At 38.1% G+C, this 15990-nt stretch overlaps 3 protein-coding genes across 5 annotated transcripts; 1 reads left to right on the top strand and 2 right to left on the bottom strand.

Moving 5' to 3' along the window:
- Positions 1 to 4067: 4067 nt before the first annotated feature.
- Positions 4068 to 5712, top strand: LOC122029717. Of its 2 annotated transcripts, none has more exons than XM_042588824.1 (3): positions 4068 to 4319; positions 4847 to 5076; positions 5160 to 5712. In XM_042588824.1, the coding sequence occupies exons 2-3, from the start codon at positions 4990 to 4992 to the stop codon at positions 5601 to 5603; spliced, it is 531 nt and encodes a 176-aa protein (XP_042444758.1). In that variant the 5' UTR covers positions 4068 to 4319; positions 4847 to 4989; the 3' UTR covers positions 5604 to 5712. The 2 variants fall into 2 exon arrangements, with proteins under 2 accessions (XP_042444758.1, XP_042444757.1); XM_042588823.1 differs by having other exon boundaries at positions 4071 to 4319; positions 4890 to 5076.
- Positions 5687 to 8536, bottom strand: LOC122029716 (BTB/POZ domain-containing protein SR1IP1-like). The gene is made up of 5 exons (XM_042588822.1): positions 8040 to 8536; positions 7836 to 7905; positions 7046 to 7663; positions 6419 to 6958; positions 5687 to 6347 (listed from the first exon to the last, which is right to left on the bottom strand). Exons 1-5 carry the CDS (start codon positions 8132 to 8134, stop codon positions 5838 to 5840), a joined length of 1833 nt encoding a protein of 610 aa, XP_042444756.1. The 5' UTR covers positions 8135 to 8536; the 3' UTR covers positions 5687 to 5837.
- A 2463-nt stretch (positions 8537 to 10999) lies between these two features.
- LOC122029718 (ubiquitin-NEDD8-like protein RUB2) lies at positions 11000 to 15057 on the bottom strand. Of its 2 annotated transcripts, none has more exons than XM_042588825.1 (3): positions 14827 to 15057; positions 14138 to 14397; positions 11000 to 11281 (listed from the first exon to the last, which is right to left on the bottom strand). In XM_042588825.1, exons 1-3 carry the CDS (start codon positions 14917 to 14919, stop codon positions 11176 to 11178), a joined length of 459 nt encoding a protein of 152 aa, XP_042444759.1. In that variant the 5' UTR covers positions 14920 to 15057; the 3' UTR covers positions 11000 to 11175. The 2 variants fall into 2 exon arrangements, with proteins under 2 accessions (XP_042444759.1, XP_042444761.1); XM_042588827.1 differs by having other exon boundaries at positions 11000 to 11267.
- Between the last annotated feature and the right edge of the window lie 933 nt (positions 15058 to 15990).

Below are 15990 nucleotides of genomic sequence, written 5' to 3'. Positions count from 1 at the left end.
GACTTCTACTTGAGAGTAGTTGAATACACTTTTTTTCGACTCAACATCCACTTAGCAACACTTAACTTATACTCGAGAGTATTCGGTGTTTATTCAGGAGCATTCGACTTATACTCGACATCCACTTTACTACTCGATACACTCGGCAAACTTGACATTATTGAATTTAATTTTATAAATTCAGAATATTACTCCTCTGCCTTTGACAAAATTATCCAACAGGTTATTTGTGATCGCAAGTTATCCAAATCCTACATCCGGTGTGATTTGAATGACTAATCCAAATTCTACATCTTTATTCTTCATCTTGTGTTATTTGTTTTTTTTGTTTGACTGGATTTTGTCCAATTCGATCTATATTTTTATTTATTTATTTATTTTTATTGATGCCCATCTCCAATTCAAATTCTATGTACATGGAGAACAAACAAGTCTGAAATAAACAGGTTCGAGAACCAATCCCGTGTGGATAAAGAGGCATCACCTCAACGACATAACCATGAACACGTGGATTGCAAAGAGATCTATGCCAACATGTGTATGGCCGGAGAATCTACCACTACTTTATCAATATCTCTCTCTTAGGACACCATTGGGCCCCTCCACGGCATCCACCCGACAAGATAAGAGATAGCATTCATCATGCGATGTCTTACTCCTCGCTACACGACAAATGTCTCCGTCCCTGTTATTCGTTTGTTTTTTTATTTCTTTAACAATTCCTTTAAAGTAGACGTAGATATTACTCGGTAATAATGTGACAATTGGGTCAAACTTAATCACTTTAAGGTGGTTTCAAAGGTAGTTGTGTCCAATAATGTTTGATGTGTGAGTTTAATTGATAAAAATAGCATATTTAAAATTATGAAATTTAATTTTAAATGACGCACCTAATTTTTAGATTTATTAAAAAAATGTGTTTATTTTTTATTTTATTCTTTTTGTAAGTGACGCTATATTTAAAGAATAATACTATGTTGTATTGGATTTTAAAACATACTATAACAGTTGTGCTGCAATATAAAAAATCAATGTTGTTGGTCAGAATCTGGTCAGCTAGAATTTGTTATGCTCCAATTAGAATGCATGCATGTATATACATGTAATTAATGTACACAGATGATATTACCAAAATACCCATGTGTACACTTGCATGTATTGATTCTAACTGGCCAGATTCTGGCCATTTAGCATTACCCTTTTTTAAAATCTAATAGTGTTCTTAGGGCATCTTCAATGTAAAGTAGGTGAGGTTTAAGGTTTGTAATTTAAGAACAGTAGTGAAAATATAAATCTATTTTTTTTTGTCTTGAATTTGATGCAATATGAATGAAGTCATGCAACTTATATTATGAATGAGATGATAAAAAAATATATTTAGAGCTTTAACTATTGGAAATATTTAAATAAGCTTTCATATTATTGATGTGGCATATTGGATTCATAAAAAAAAAACTCATTTAAAACTCCAAGAAGATGTCCTTACCAAATATGATAGATTTATTATAATAAAATAGAAATCAATTCTCAGGTGCATATTTTTAAGAAAAACTCCTTTCATTGAGCATGTAATTTATTTTCTTTTATATAATTCTACTTACCTTTATATAATTTTACTTACCTTTATATAATTTAGAGAAAAACTACTAGAGATATTTGGATATTTGTTATTTGGGTTGAATATAATCATCTTTATTACAATTTAAACTCTAATAGTATAATGGTACTATTTTTTGAAATTAAGTATCATTATAATAATATTTTTTGAATGCACCACAGGAAAGAAATAAATATGCTAGAGAAATATAAAAGTTAAGTCCATCTTATAAAAATTCTATCCCTTTAAATGCATCAATGACGATACTTTAATTATAAAATTTAAGATTTCGGCATTTAGTTCAAAACTGAAACATTGATTTATGAAATCAAGAAATGATTGGCTGTGGTAGTAAAAATGATTATATTCATCTTAAGTGTTTTTCATAATCCAAATTATATAAAAACAAATAAATCATAAAGTCCATTTATAATCAAATAATTAAAGAATGGGAGGAGTTTTCTTCCTAAGGATATATATCCACAGGGAATGATTGAGTAAATGAGTTGTGACCTAAAAATTAAATACGATTAAGAAGTTAATTATTTGTCACATAATGCGCCAACTATCGCATCGGGATAGAGAAGAGGGCAAACCCACTTACAAAGTATGGAAGCAAATAAATATATCAATTATAGAATTTTTTTTTTTTTTTAAAGTAGACATCTTTTACATGTTTTAACCCCCAAATATTTAATCTCATCCTACCATTTTATATAACAAAGCGACAAAGGTATTTGCATGCGATTAAACTTTACGGCTAGAGAATATAATTAACGCATTACCCTCCACTATTGACCTTTATTATTTTTTAACTACTTTAGTAGGTTCAACTAGAACATAGAATTGATACATTAAATGATGACTGATGTGGTGGTGTGCTCCATCACTTCAACCTACGTTCACTTTGGTGGGGCTGAGTAAAATGGACGGTGAAGACATATTACTTTATTTAAAATTTTAATATTTCTAGAGTTGTTATGCAATGTTATTCTTTAATTTGTGTCATCTCCATCAACACTAATTCAGTTTTTTAGCATATCAGATATGAGTCCAAAAATGATTGTTTGATATTTACATACATGAAAGCAAATATGTAAAAGACTCTTTATGAAAAGGAATGACTCTCCATCCTCATCAGCAAGGTTGAAAGTGATAGAGTTGTCTTCTTGTGAGATGAATCAGGCGGCCTCATCAGCATCTACCTTTTACTTCTTCATCCTCTCTAAAAATAATTAATGTAAGGGGCTCTTGTACTAATTCTAACTTAGTCAATGCTACTAGCAGTACGAATATTCATTCATTTATTGAAGGTAGAGACGTCTTGGACAAGGCTCACTAAGATATTTATTTATTTATTGTTGAATCCCAAGGAGATTAATCTTTAAATGTAGGCTATCCACTTGCATTTTAACTTTAGAAATCCGATCAAGAGAAAAAAGAGGAGGAGAATTCAAGATAAGTGATCCCAATTTGGGTGATATTTAAATTAAAGAATGGCAGTTTATTTTACAAGGTGAAGGGATGCCGCAAGGCTAAAAAGACAATCAACAGAGTGACTGTGAACACTTGTCGTTCCTTTGATTCTTGTTGTCTGTGTTTGGATATCTTCATCATGGTGATCCCGTTCGAGTTTGTGGAACAATAGATTCCACGAACTCTGCTTTCTGAATCACTGAAAAATAAACAAACTTAGTTTATATAATTGAAAGGGAAAGAAGTTCCAAGTCTTTCTCCAGACTCAATCATAGTCCGGCTAGAATAATTCCATGTCCAAGAATGAAACCAAGAGTCATCCAGGTAAGCCCCCACATGTGTTGTCGACAATTCATATAAACACACAAGCAACTCATCCCCATGATCATGTCCTCCAACTTTTTTTAAGCCTTTTGAATCTTGTAAACTCGACAATTCACTCTTTGATTGGATTAGTACAGCAAGGACAAAACCAGGCCTTCTCCTCCTTGGAAGAAATGTCAGAAGAAACGGCCTTCCTATCATCCTTCCAATGATGCACACACCTCTCATGTGATAATATCCTTGGACAGTTGGATTCATATGTTTAAGCAAAAGGCATGATATAAGACTGTTTGTGGTTGTTGGCCTAATTGAAGCTAAAACTGGTGGCAAATTATTGTCTGAACAAGTAGCAAATAATCTAACTCCTGCTTCAGATCTGAAGCCTTTAAGAATTCAAGGATTCTTCTCAAAGCATAATGTCATCTCACTTATTTGCTAAATTATCAACTAATAAAGGCACTTATTAAAATACATGCTGCGACAACTGTTGATTTAATGATTTAATTCTTTGCAGTCCAGGATCCATGTGATGTACCATGGCAGATTTAGCTGGTGTTTCGATTATTGGTTTGTTTGTTCATTTATTTATTTATTTTGAGGGAGTCCTGTAGTTTTCCCTGGTTTATTTTTATTATTATTTATCCTTTCCTGGCACTGTCGAGGCATCTTTTCCCTTGATATATACTTGAACTGCACTTGCCAAGGCATTGGGATTTGTTTGGCGTGCTCATGTCATGAGTGACCATTAAAATATTCTGGTGAGAGACTGGGGAGAATCTTCAAATCCTACATCTTCCTTGGCGGATTGGGCATGTTCAGGTTATCATTCCAAGCAAGTTTTGGCTTCAGGTTTTGAGAGAAGAACAGAATTCTGCCTAGGTCGATAAGGAAGTTGTCTCAGAGTAAAGGTGACAGGACGCAGGTGAGGATTGTCTCCTCCAATTTTGGATGCAACTTTTGTGTTCTTGAGTTGTTCTTCAGATTGTGCCTTTTTTTTTTTGTTGGAGGCTTTTAGCTATTAAAACGATCAGTTTACTCAATTCTCCCGAGGGAACTTTTTCTTTTCAAGATGCAACTTTTCTTGCCTGTTTAGGAGTAGGAAGAAATGAGGGATCTTGCAAAATTAAGCTACTTTTCTTTTGAGGAATATAATCTCCTTTCTTTAATTTACAAATCGTTTTAGTTCTCAAATGGACAAATTCCTTCAGGAGATTGTTTGATTGCTAAAGTTTCTCAAGGATCTGCCACAAATAGATCGATACTGATCTTACCTTTTATTGAACTCTGATAATCACCTAAAAATGAAAAATCTCGATGAAAAATCAGAAAATTGATTCTTTTTTTTCCCCTTTTGAAGTTAGTCAATTTCATATACAGTAGGATTCTAGATTACGAAGTTTAGAAGATCAAATGTTTAGGTGATTAGCTGACACCATCTTGCCCTTATAGCAACCAACATTGGTAGTTGACTTGCAATCTGAAACACATACAGAAGTCAACTGCTCTCGGCATCATTTCTTGGAAGAATAGCCGAGAATCAGAAAAACATTCAAATCGATTCAAGCAGCCGACCTCAATCAGATACAAGGACGATGGAGGGATTCATCGATCAGTATGAGAAAGAACCCATGTCGATGAAAATGGTGATGCTGAAGCAGGAAGAAACTTTTAGACAACAGGTAGGATCGGACATGTTCTCTCACCTCTGATCGATGTAGCAATTGTGCAATTTGAGATTTTCTTATTCATCTGCCTGATCCAGGTCCAGGAGCTCCATCGCTTGTATCGAACTCAGAAGATGTTGATGAGGGATGCAAAACTAGATCGAGAATCCTGGAAACCACTTCACAGTAACTCAAGCCAGAGAACACTCGAAGACAATGAAGACCTGAAGCTCGATGCTGACGAAGAGAGTGACCTGGAGTTGACGCTTGCCACGGGAAGCTACGGAACTCATAGGAAGAAGAGAAGTGCATCGAACACTTCAGAATCAGGATCGAGTTTTTCTTCTTCACCGCGTGAATCAGGGTCTGTGAAGCACCCAAACCCTGACTGGGCAGTTCCAGATGACTCCACGAGGATCGGAGGTGGAAGAAAGGGCACAGTGTTCAAGATTGAGCAAATGAGACACGACGGATTACAGCAGCCTTCTTGGCTCTTTTCATGTAACAAGCAACATGACATGGTAGCTTCTTTTGGATTGTAATAATAATACCACCATATTCAAACTCTCATATGCAAAAGTTAGAATCTCGCATGAAGAACAGAGTGTATCTTCACCATGATTTATATACGAATTCACCTCGTATGCATTAGTGTCTGATCTATAATTTACAGCAAGATCGTGACAGAAATGAGAGGAGGAAGAGGTACATTTATTTAACACAAGAATGAAAGGATGATTGCACGCACACCAGTGAAAAATAAAGAAGCCGCAAATTTAAGAGATGGAATGCCTCCGATCTTTCGGTGGCTTTGTTCGGGCCTTGCCGGAGAAAGGCCTGGCGCCGTCGGCACCGGAAAAGGGGTAGAGGCGGCCAAGCTTCTTCGACAAAGAATTCATGAACGTCTTCTTCGGCAACGGCGGCTTGTCGGCCGCCGCCATCTTCACCGGTTGAATCTCCGAATCCTTCAAATGCATTTTCATCCTCAGCAGCTGCATGCGCAGGTCGTCGTTCTCCCTCTGCAACCGCCAGACCTCGTCGGTTCCGCCGCTGCGGCTGTACCCCGACCGGATCGACAGCGCGGGGGAATCGGCGCCGGTGAGGCTTCCGCTCATGCCGGTGGTATCTCTGATGCGCTGCTGCTCGGAGTAAAGGACTTGAACCACGGTCTGCACCGGCAGCCTGTCGTTCTGCGCCGCGTGGGCGCAGGCCTCCCTGGACAGCTTCTGGCAGTCCATCAAGCCGCAAATCTTCTTCCTTTCCGTATCCGTCAACGATGGATGAGCCTGGAGAGTTCAACAGAAATTGAGAAATTCATCATCCACATCGATTTCTACAAGTATAAATGAAGAAGCACCTTAAGGTATATATCAATTGCTCTGTACATGCCGTCTTCATTAATCCTCGCACGCTGCGGCACCAACTCCGCGATGCCAGTGAACCTCGCGATGGTCAAGTTGGGATCCGAAGCAATCTCCGCGATGTAGCTCTCCATAAGCCGGCCGACCTTCTCCACGTCGATGCGCGGCGGAGAAATGAAGTCGTCGTCGGTGTTGTAACCGCCGCGGCTCGCATTGGCCTCGTGCTCCAGGTAGTTGATCAGTATTCTCTGCACAGTGTCGACGTCGAACGTTGAGTCGCCGTCGACGGTAAACGAAGGAATGAGTAGATCGTCCAGCGCTGCATGACCCAGTTGCAGGCTCATCCTCTTCTCCAAGTCGAGCCTGCAGGCCACGGTGGTGTCCAGGAAAATGGATGCTCGCAAAAGCATCGACAGGAAGCTGACGGACATAGCGTTCCTCTCCCTCGGCAAGAGATTCACCACTGTTTCTAGTATGATTCTCTTCTCGTGTTCCTGCTTCGGGTCGAATTTCTTCCTTCCTCTCCCGAAGATGTCCTGCGTAATCAAGGCCGAGAATATCGATTGTCTATGGAACGGAATTTGATTGAATTGGAGAGATCTTTGGGAGGAAGATTAGCTCACCGAACCTCGCAGGGACTTCTGCGCATATAACATGATCACCGGCCCGATATCATACTGCCGGAACCCCCTCGCCTTCATCGCCATCAGTACTCGTTGAAATGTATCAATTCTGAGCACCGTCAGCTCCTCTGCCCACCAATCCACGATCGGCTTCGACTGCGACGACAAAGAAAACCCTTCTTGGAAATTGTCAGTAGTGGTCGACGACGAACCCAGCTGGCTCAGGCTGTCACCGCAGGCCATCAGCGCCACCGCGTCGATGCACCGACTCACCAACTTCACCTTCTCCGACATGGGGAGAAGCTCCTCTGCTTTGTGGAGCACGGTGACGGCGGCCGAGAGACCCGTCAGTGCGACTTCTTCCAAGTAAGCCTCTGTTCTGCTAACTAGATTCCCGACCGAGTATTCTTCCGTCATCTCCAGGTGATCGGCCGCGCACCGGAGCATGGCGATGTTGTCTGCCGTGATCTCGAAGTTTAAGCCATAACAGTACTTCACCACCAGCTCGAAAGCTTCGATGCCTCCGGGCATGTCCGGGATTTCGATCGTCGAGTTATTGGGGTAATTGACTTCAGATATTAGCTTTTGGATATAACCACATTTTGAAACCAGGGGGAACTACAAACAAAAGTTATAATTCATCAACGACCTTCTCAAATCATCATCGATCTTCTGATTATCTAGTTGAACAACACTGTTCATCTTCAGAGTTTGTTTCTCCGCTTAATTTATCTCAAAACAAATAATGTGTTCATCTTACGGGATAAACTTGAGATTTAGATTCAACTACCTTGTGCAAGGGCAAAATAGCACCTCCCACCTTCACCTCTATGTCGCTTGGGATCTCCTGTGAATAAATCCTGGAGAAAGCAAAGAAAGGATAAAGAGAAACAGACAGGGAATAGCCTGAAAGTAGATGATTAAATCTAGAGGAAGAAGGAAGACAACAAGTCGGTAGTAGCTCAACAAATACACAAATACAGAGATCATATACCATTCGCTAGTTCTCTTCATGGCAGTGGAAAACAGTTGCTTCCTTTTAGATATTGAAGTAGGTGGAGGCGCAGTTCCCTGATCAACTCCCAGCATTCCTGTGGTCTCACCGTTCTTCTAACTCTTATCTGTATTGACTACGCTGTCTTAGCTAAAAAAAGGCAGCAAAAGAAGTGAACAGCATTGCCTGAGAAGAGTGGAGGAAATAGATGGGAGGAGGAACTGATGACACTGAAAGATGTGGTGAAGGTTTGATGGAAGAGCCCAATCTCGATCTTGGTTTCTCATGTGTTTGCTTCCTTACTTTGTCCTGCTCGGAACCAGAGCTAGCATGAGTTAACATGTACGAATGCCTTTTGGAGAAAACAGGTAGCAATCATGGATTCGAGTAATAAATTGGTGTTAGGATCTTAGTTTCAGACTTTCAGGCTTCATCATCAAAGCAAAAGTACTTGTGACAACGCATGAGAATGAAATGCACGTTATCCAAGGAATATGGGTCCGAATGTAGCTTTTTTTTTTTTTTGGTCGTAAATTGGGGTGTTCTAGAATTACTTTGTATTGAGAGATATTGTTCTCATCAATGAATCTGCCCGTCATTTTCACAAGAAACAAGGGCGGTGGTGGAGCTTGGCTGCATCCAAATAAAAGGTTCCGTGAAAGCTTTTGATAGATGAAGTAACTTTTAAACAAGTTGCATTTATCTAACAGCCCAGAGGTCACATGTTCAAGCATGGTTTGTAAAATCCTGATGTTGGATAGTACGATCGTACGATTTAAATATTAAATTAATTTTGGATTATGTAAAATTATTTTTTACAGTGAAATGATAACAGAATTAGAATTAGTAAGATGATAGTAGGATCGGATACAATTAATACTTAATTAAACTGAGAGATTTATAATATATCAAATCAAAATATCTATAATTAATTAGAGAGTAAAATCCCTAATTTTTTAGTTTTAGATTAAAAAAATATCGTTTAAAGATTTTTCTTTGGAGATCTAGAAGATTTTTAATCATTTTTAGACTATTTTATAATTTAGGTTATTTTAAAATTTTTTAAATTAGGATTAGAATTTTGAGACTATTTAAATATCTATTAAATTATTTTAGTTAATTTTTTATTATCAATATCTCATTATTTTTTTTCTAAAATAATAAATTTTTTTATGTCTATTATCTATTATTCCTCAGAATTGATAGGTCTTTAAAAGATTATTTTTGACGACTTGACGTTCATGTTCGAACCAAATGTTTCAATAACTTCCGTTACGTAAGCTACTTTGTTAACCTTTAAATTAAGTTATCCTGTGAATCAAGGGAATATTCTTAAGATTGATGCAATTATTGTTATTGTGCTAGTAGAAATTTTATACTTTTTAATTTTGTGATATGAAAAATATAAATATTGTTGAGTGTTATTGTGCTAAAATGATAGTTAAATTGTTAATTAATTTAAATTTATATATAAAATAATGTCAAAGATGGTGTTGAACGATTGTATGTATATGTAAAATTATTAATTTATTTATATATAAATGATCTTTTTAGATTTTTTTTTTTCTAAACATTAATCATGTATCATAAATTTTTAAAGTTTGTAGTAGAATATACAATTCTACATTCCGATTCTGACCGATCCATACATTATCCCAAATCAATTCGATGTAGAAATCATGGAGCTTAAAAAAAAAAACAAACTATTGTCATTCTATAGCTCCATCTCCGTTGCAGATCAGATCTATCTGTGTCAACTTAACGAGGCCAGAAAGATCTGTTCCGGGGCCCACCTAATCTCATTAATTGAGCTCCATCAGTTTGGATAGCAATCGGATTAGCAATAGCCACAGGTTCAAGGATATCAAAATGAACGACTTCTCCATAAAAGTCAAGGAAGATGAGCTATGAAAACGACGAGTCGTTTCGGTGAAAAAGAATCCAAAATTAACATAAAGAAACTAAAAAAAAAAATATTACATGAGATTCAGATAATGCAGAAGTTTCATTAGCCATTGAATTTAATTAAACCAATAAAAGGAGTAGCAAAAGAATGGACTAAATTCTGTACTACTCGTGAAGAATTAGAATTACTGTAAGGAAGTGAGCAGTACGATAGACCAGTAAAACAGCAAGGATCGTTGTTGGATCTATAATTGGTAGTGCTTCGGCTGCGAGTGATCGATTGCTGAACACGATAATGCGAGACATCTTGTTCGGGTCCCTTTCCGGATCGTCGTACAGAAGAAACAACAGTGTAGCAGTGAGTGAGGAAGTGGACTTTGCAACAGGTAGACCTCGTGGACTGTCTCAATTTGACGTTAATGGCATGATCACATGCTACAATCATAGAGTAACAACAAGGACAAAATGTACTGACTGAAATATAAAAATATATTACAGCTCGAAATTTACATCCAATGAAGGTGGAAACCACAGCCAGGTCTTATGCAGACTCTCCTTAGAATCATACGTGTAAGCATTTAGTGCATCTTATACAAAATCAAGGACACGCCGCAGGCAAACAAACTTGATAGTTGATAGAGGTCCTCATGCTCTCCGTTTGATTAGGTGAGCAACCGTTCTTCGATGCTGAAGAACTAATGCACCTAGAACCCTAAGGCTCACAAAAATTGAGAAAATAAAAAGTATAAATGTATAGAACGCAGCAGAGGTTAAATTGCGCCTAAGACTTTCGTGTGGCAACGTTCTCTTGTAGCAAAACAATTTGATCGAGGAATAAAATGCTAACTCAGAACAATGAAATCTTAATTCTAAACCCATCAAGTTTTGAAAGAAACAGAATGTCAAGTAACAAAGAAGCGGGCTTTCATTCCATTGCAGGCGCTAGAAAAGAGCACTGCAAACTATTGATCAGGGAAACATTTTGGTGTTTGATTGGAAAAGAGTTGAGTTCATAAAAATACTAGTCGGGAGTTCAAAAGTTGCAGAATATTTCATGGTCTTTTGAAGAGATGTTCTTTTTTATATAATAAAAAGTAGTAAAATCAGCCAGGCCAACAATATCTGCTGTTAAGAGCAACAATGTTCACTGCAGTTTTTGGAGTGTTGTAGACCATTTATGGAACGACAGTAGAATCACCACCCTGAGGACATTAAAAAAAAAAAATCTGTATCAACCACCCCTCAGAGCAAGCACGAGATGAAGAACAGAGCCGCCCTCAATGTTGTACTCCTTAGCAGTCTTATCATCGGCTAGCTGCTTGCCTGCATAGATCAACCTGCATTTGAGTCCAATGCATGGCAGATTTTAGCCCAAAATACAATTTACATTACTTATGTTCAATGGAAAAAGGATACAGCTAGCTGTTGATTATAATACATTGAAGATTGCAGAAGACCATCATCTATGGGAAGAATGAATTACACTACAGTACGACATAAAGGGGGTCAAATTGAATTAACAACTAAACCGGTTTTCTAGATATTATTTTATTCCATAGAAATCACAGGGCTGAGTAAATAAGAAACTTTTTAGTTCTTTGTAGTTTACTAAGATTACAGAGTTTATTTTTCTTTCCACCCAAAACAAACAATATGCACATAACATTTGGAAACAAAGAAAACAGGTTAATCAAGAAAAATAGGCATGCAGTCACAGTATGCATACAATTATAAATCAGAAATAAGTAATCTTTCATGTTGAAAAGAGTCCTGGAAAGACATCAATGTAGCATAAAACAAGTCAAAAAATTAAAGGAAGTCATTTGAACAAAAGTGATTGCAAATGAAAGCATTGATTCATTTCAAGGCAAAAAAAAGGTAAACAAGGATCAAGATGCAGTTCATACCACAAATGTGCAAGAGACAGAAATTAAAAGTTGGAGTATATGAAGACCAAACAGTCAATAGTAAATTATGTTTTACGTGGAAAAGACGATTATTATATTGTGTTCCAGCTAATTGAGGTGGGTAGCATGAATCTTATTTTGCAATCAAGCATATCTAAGTTCCTTAATCTCTTTTGATCCTGCCTGAAAGTCGATGAGATGGAAAACTAGGGATGTGGCGCTCCCACTGAACGCCTGTACACTCCACTCGGACCTGCAACATAATTTACATCAGTGCCGAGCCAGGGAAGGGGTCCCGGCGTTGACCCTCCGACGCTCAAGTCAGTCACCGGCGATGAAGTAGAAGGTGGAGCAATAAGAATGAACAGTAGCGAGAACAGTGTCTATCGCGTATTGCCTACCTCTGCTGATGCTTGGACTCCCTTTATATAGAGCTCCTGTAGTGTGCGTGCACGCTCCCCAAAGCGAGCACGCTTCCCCAAGTTTCTCCTGAAAAGACTTGTCAATAAGATGTTCCTGACACAGTACCTTAACAGGCTGAGCATATTTTTGAAGTGACAATGGAAGCTTTCGCCGTACGATCTTTTGGTTGTCCATGCCCGGTGTCAGCGGCACTAACTACCAAAAAGATATCAATGGATATCAGAGGGAGTATATTGCTGGGCCGAGCAGACTGGCCGCTCGGCCAGAATTTCACTGCTCCTGTGTCCCGTCCGCTCGATAGTAACTCTGCTGTTCCTGTGTCTCGTCCACTCGGCAGTAACTCCCCTGTGCTTGTGTCACGTCCGCTCGGCTGAAGTTCCGCTCTGCCAATGTCGAGTCCTGCTGCCTGGCTGAGCAGGTTTGCCACTCAGCCCGACTTCTGCATATCGTCTCCTCTTCCATCCGGCGTCCAATACTCCATTGAGCGTTGGTCCTTTGACACCTCCCTCTGTCAAAGGCGGGATCGGACCGGGACCTTCTCCCCCCGGTCGGGGCATGCTCGCCCGACCGGCCGATGCTATCTGCGCGTTGACCGCCTTGATTTTGACCTCCACCATGGCCGCTATCCTCTGTGGGATGGGGCTCCTCCTTATCACCGCATCATCTTTCTATGACAAAAAGAAACCTTTTTGGTCTTCCTTTTAGCCTCAGACCAATACACTAGTGAATCTATTTGTCATCTTTGGGCATATCTATAACATCTTTAAAATCCTATACAATAAGTCATCGCTCCAGATGAAAGGGAAAAATAAGCAGCAGCCAGTGGCTGATGAGAAATGCTATTAGCTAATGGCATCTGTATATGCAAAACACCACAGATTTGTTCAACATCAATACTGGTTTTGATGTTAGAACCATTAATTTCAATGTGTAGTATGCATATATACTCTTGTGTTGCTTCTAGGATGTAGTTTGATGAAGTGAGAAGCTTCATATGCCAATTGTTTAAGGAAACCCATTTTCGAGTTTATACAGGGTGATTATTACTAATTAGGGGAGACAGTGTATGCAATTAAGTTCCATGGGTATTGCATCACTTGAACTAAAGATTGTTTCTAAGAAAATTATATCAACTACTTAATAATATAAAAACAATAGATGATACAATAAAGAATGTATGTTGAATAACACAATGAAAGGAGAAAAAATGATGCACACCTATCAACAAGGTCGCACTCTAAATAAAGAGGAGGAACAAAGAGCTAAGCACTCTTTGAACTATAATGATGGTGATGGTGATGGCCGTAGACAACCTTATTGTTGTTGTTTCAATAAAAGTTCATCTTGAAGAAAAATTTAATGCAATATAGCATAGACAAGATAAATGTTGAGGATCAGATGACTTTGCACGTATAAGTGGGCAATATAAGTAGCTACTGACTCAGATCTGAATGCAGACAAAGAAACAGATCTCTAATAGTTAAAAAAGAATGATGAGTCATTAAAAGTTGTAATGGCCACAAGAAATAATAGACTTTTGTATCTTAAAGAGGAGATAACAAAGGAGATGAGTGACAATGTATAGGACAAGGCTCGATAGCAGGAAGCACCATTACTTCCTATTAATTGATATATGCTACTTCCAACAATCTATAGTTGGTGTATCACAAACAACCAGTTATTTAGAAGAATTAAAATATATAATTCAATATACAAAAGTAAACAAAAAAAAAGGAGAGTTTTGCTTTTTAAAAAGAGAAGTCAGAGATCTAACACGGGCACGCAAACCATGGTCAAAAGTTAGTTTAGAGAAAACTGGGAAGATAAAATCCAGAAATGCAAATACCAAACGATAAAGAACACCTTTGTTGTACAGGTGGAATTCCTTCTTTCTCTTCTACCCTCTCCTTGATCCTGTCAATTGTGTCGGTGGGCTCGATGTCAATCTCGATTTCCTTCCCCGTTAGTGTCTTCACTTTAATCATCATCCCGCCCCTAAGCCTGAGAACAAGGTGAAGAGTGGATTCTTTCTGAATGTTGTAATCAGCAAGGGTTCGGCCATCTTCCAGTTGTTTCCCTGCAAAAATCAACCTTTGCTGGTCCGGCGGTATCCCCTCCTTGTCCTGCAGGAAGGCAATCATCTTTTATCAAAGACCATGCCGTTTTGTTGTGTCTTAAAAGTTCCTAAAGTAATTAATATTGGTTCCACACTCTTTGTCAATAAAGTAACAAATCTACGGTCTTTGTAAGAAAAGAAAAAAAAATCCACAAATCCTGATAATCGGAAGAAGTAGTTGTTGCAACTTAAAACCGATTTTTTTTAAAAAAAAAAAACAAATTGATCGTTTTGACAGAATTTACGAGCGCCTCCCGGAAGAAAATTAATTCCAAACGAAAGGCGTGAGAAAACAAAGGCCCCAAATAATCTATTAAGATGAAACAGAAAAGAAATGGAATGATGGAACATGAAGTAAAGACTCCAGTTAAAACCCTAGTCAGACCCTGGAACACATATCGTTGCATCGGAAGAAGACAAAGACTAACAGAAAGACCTGGATCTTCGCTTTGACGTTGTCAATGGTGTCGCTGCTCTCGACCTCGAGGGTGATTGTCTTCCCCGTAAGAGTCTTGACGAATATCTGCATCCTGTAACCCTAGTTGGTCTCTTTGAAAAGTGGAGACCTCGTTCGCTTCGGAAATGGAAGGAGGTCAGCTAATAAAGCGGAAGAATACGATGGACTCGTTAGCGTAGAACGAACGCGTGACCGGAGAACAAATAATCAGAATATTAAATTTATGCAACATCTTAAAAACTGTCCTTTCTATTTTAAAAAATAAAATAATATGAGTATATAATTTTATTTTTTTCAAAATTATAATTATTACATCTGTTTAATTGTTTCGTATTCATTTTCTTAATTTTTATTTGATTTCATATTATTTAATTTTTTACATTTAATATTTTGACTTGATCCCTCAATTGCAACATTTCAATTCAACCCTACGCAAAAAAAAAAATAGGCTTTAGTTTTTTTTTTTTTGTTTTAAAAATCCTTGTTAGGGTTTGATAAAAAAAAATGAATTTCATAGTGAAATTCCTTGTTCAATCTCGGATTCTGTAAACTGAAACTAACGTATTTTACCATCTGTTCTTATTGGTTTGAGAATGTGCATTAGACTTGTTACCGTATATAAGTTGTTCGACGAATTGCTCCAGTGGCTATTGGACTACTGCTCCGGCTTGTGCTTTGGTGCCCCGGTTAGAGGGATAGCTGTTGAGCAGCGCACTAGCCAAGGGAATCCTGCTCCTGCTCGGCCTATGGCTGAAGAAGCCACTCCCGGCCACGGAGCTGGTAGAGGACCACAGGAGGAGAATTTGGCCCTGGAAGAACACCTTGTCCGCCGCACACTACAGCTCATTGTCGCTGGACTTGCATACGCCTTCATTGTATTTGGAAGCAGAAACTGGCCGGGATTTAGGACAAGGGCAAAAACTCCTCTTCTTCCTGAAAGGTGATCTCTTTCTCTCCGAAAGCAATTGGCTTTGCCTTGGAGGAAAGGGAGGTACATGGAGATAAGTGTTGGGTTCAATCAAAATTTCACATTAAAAATATTTGATAAAAATTATAAGTTTAAAATAATATAAGATATCTCTAGTGACATGAAATCTTTTGAGAAGAGTCCAAGAATAAAATCATGAAAACTTAAACCCAAAA

Source organism: Zingiber officinale, chromosome 10B (assembly GCF_018446385.1).
Source record: "Zingiber officinale cultivar Zhangliang chromosome 10B, Zo_v1.1, whole genome shotgun sequence".
Taxonomy (NCBI): domain Eukaryota; kingdom Viridiplantae; phylum Streptophyta; class Magnoliopsida; order Zingiberales; family Zingiberaceae; genus Zingiber; species Zingiber officinale.
Note: the sequence above shows the minus strand (reverse complement) of the source record. Positions and strands in the feature narration are given on the sequence as shown.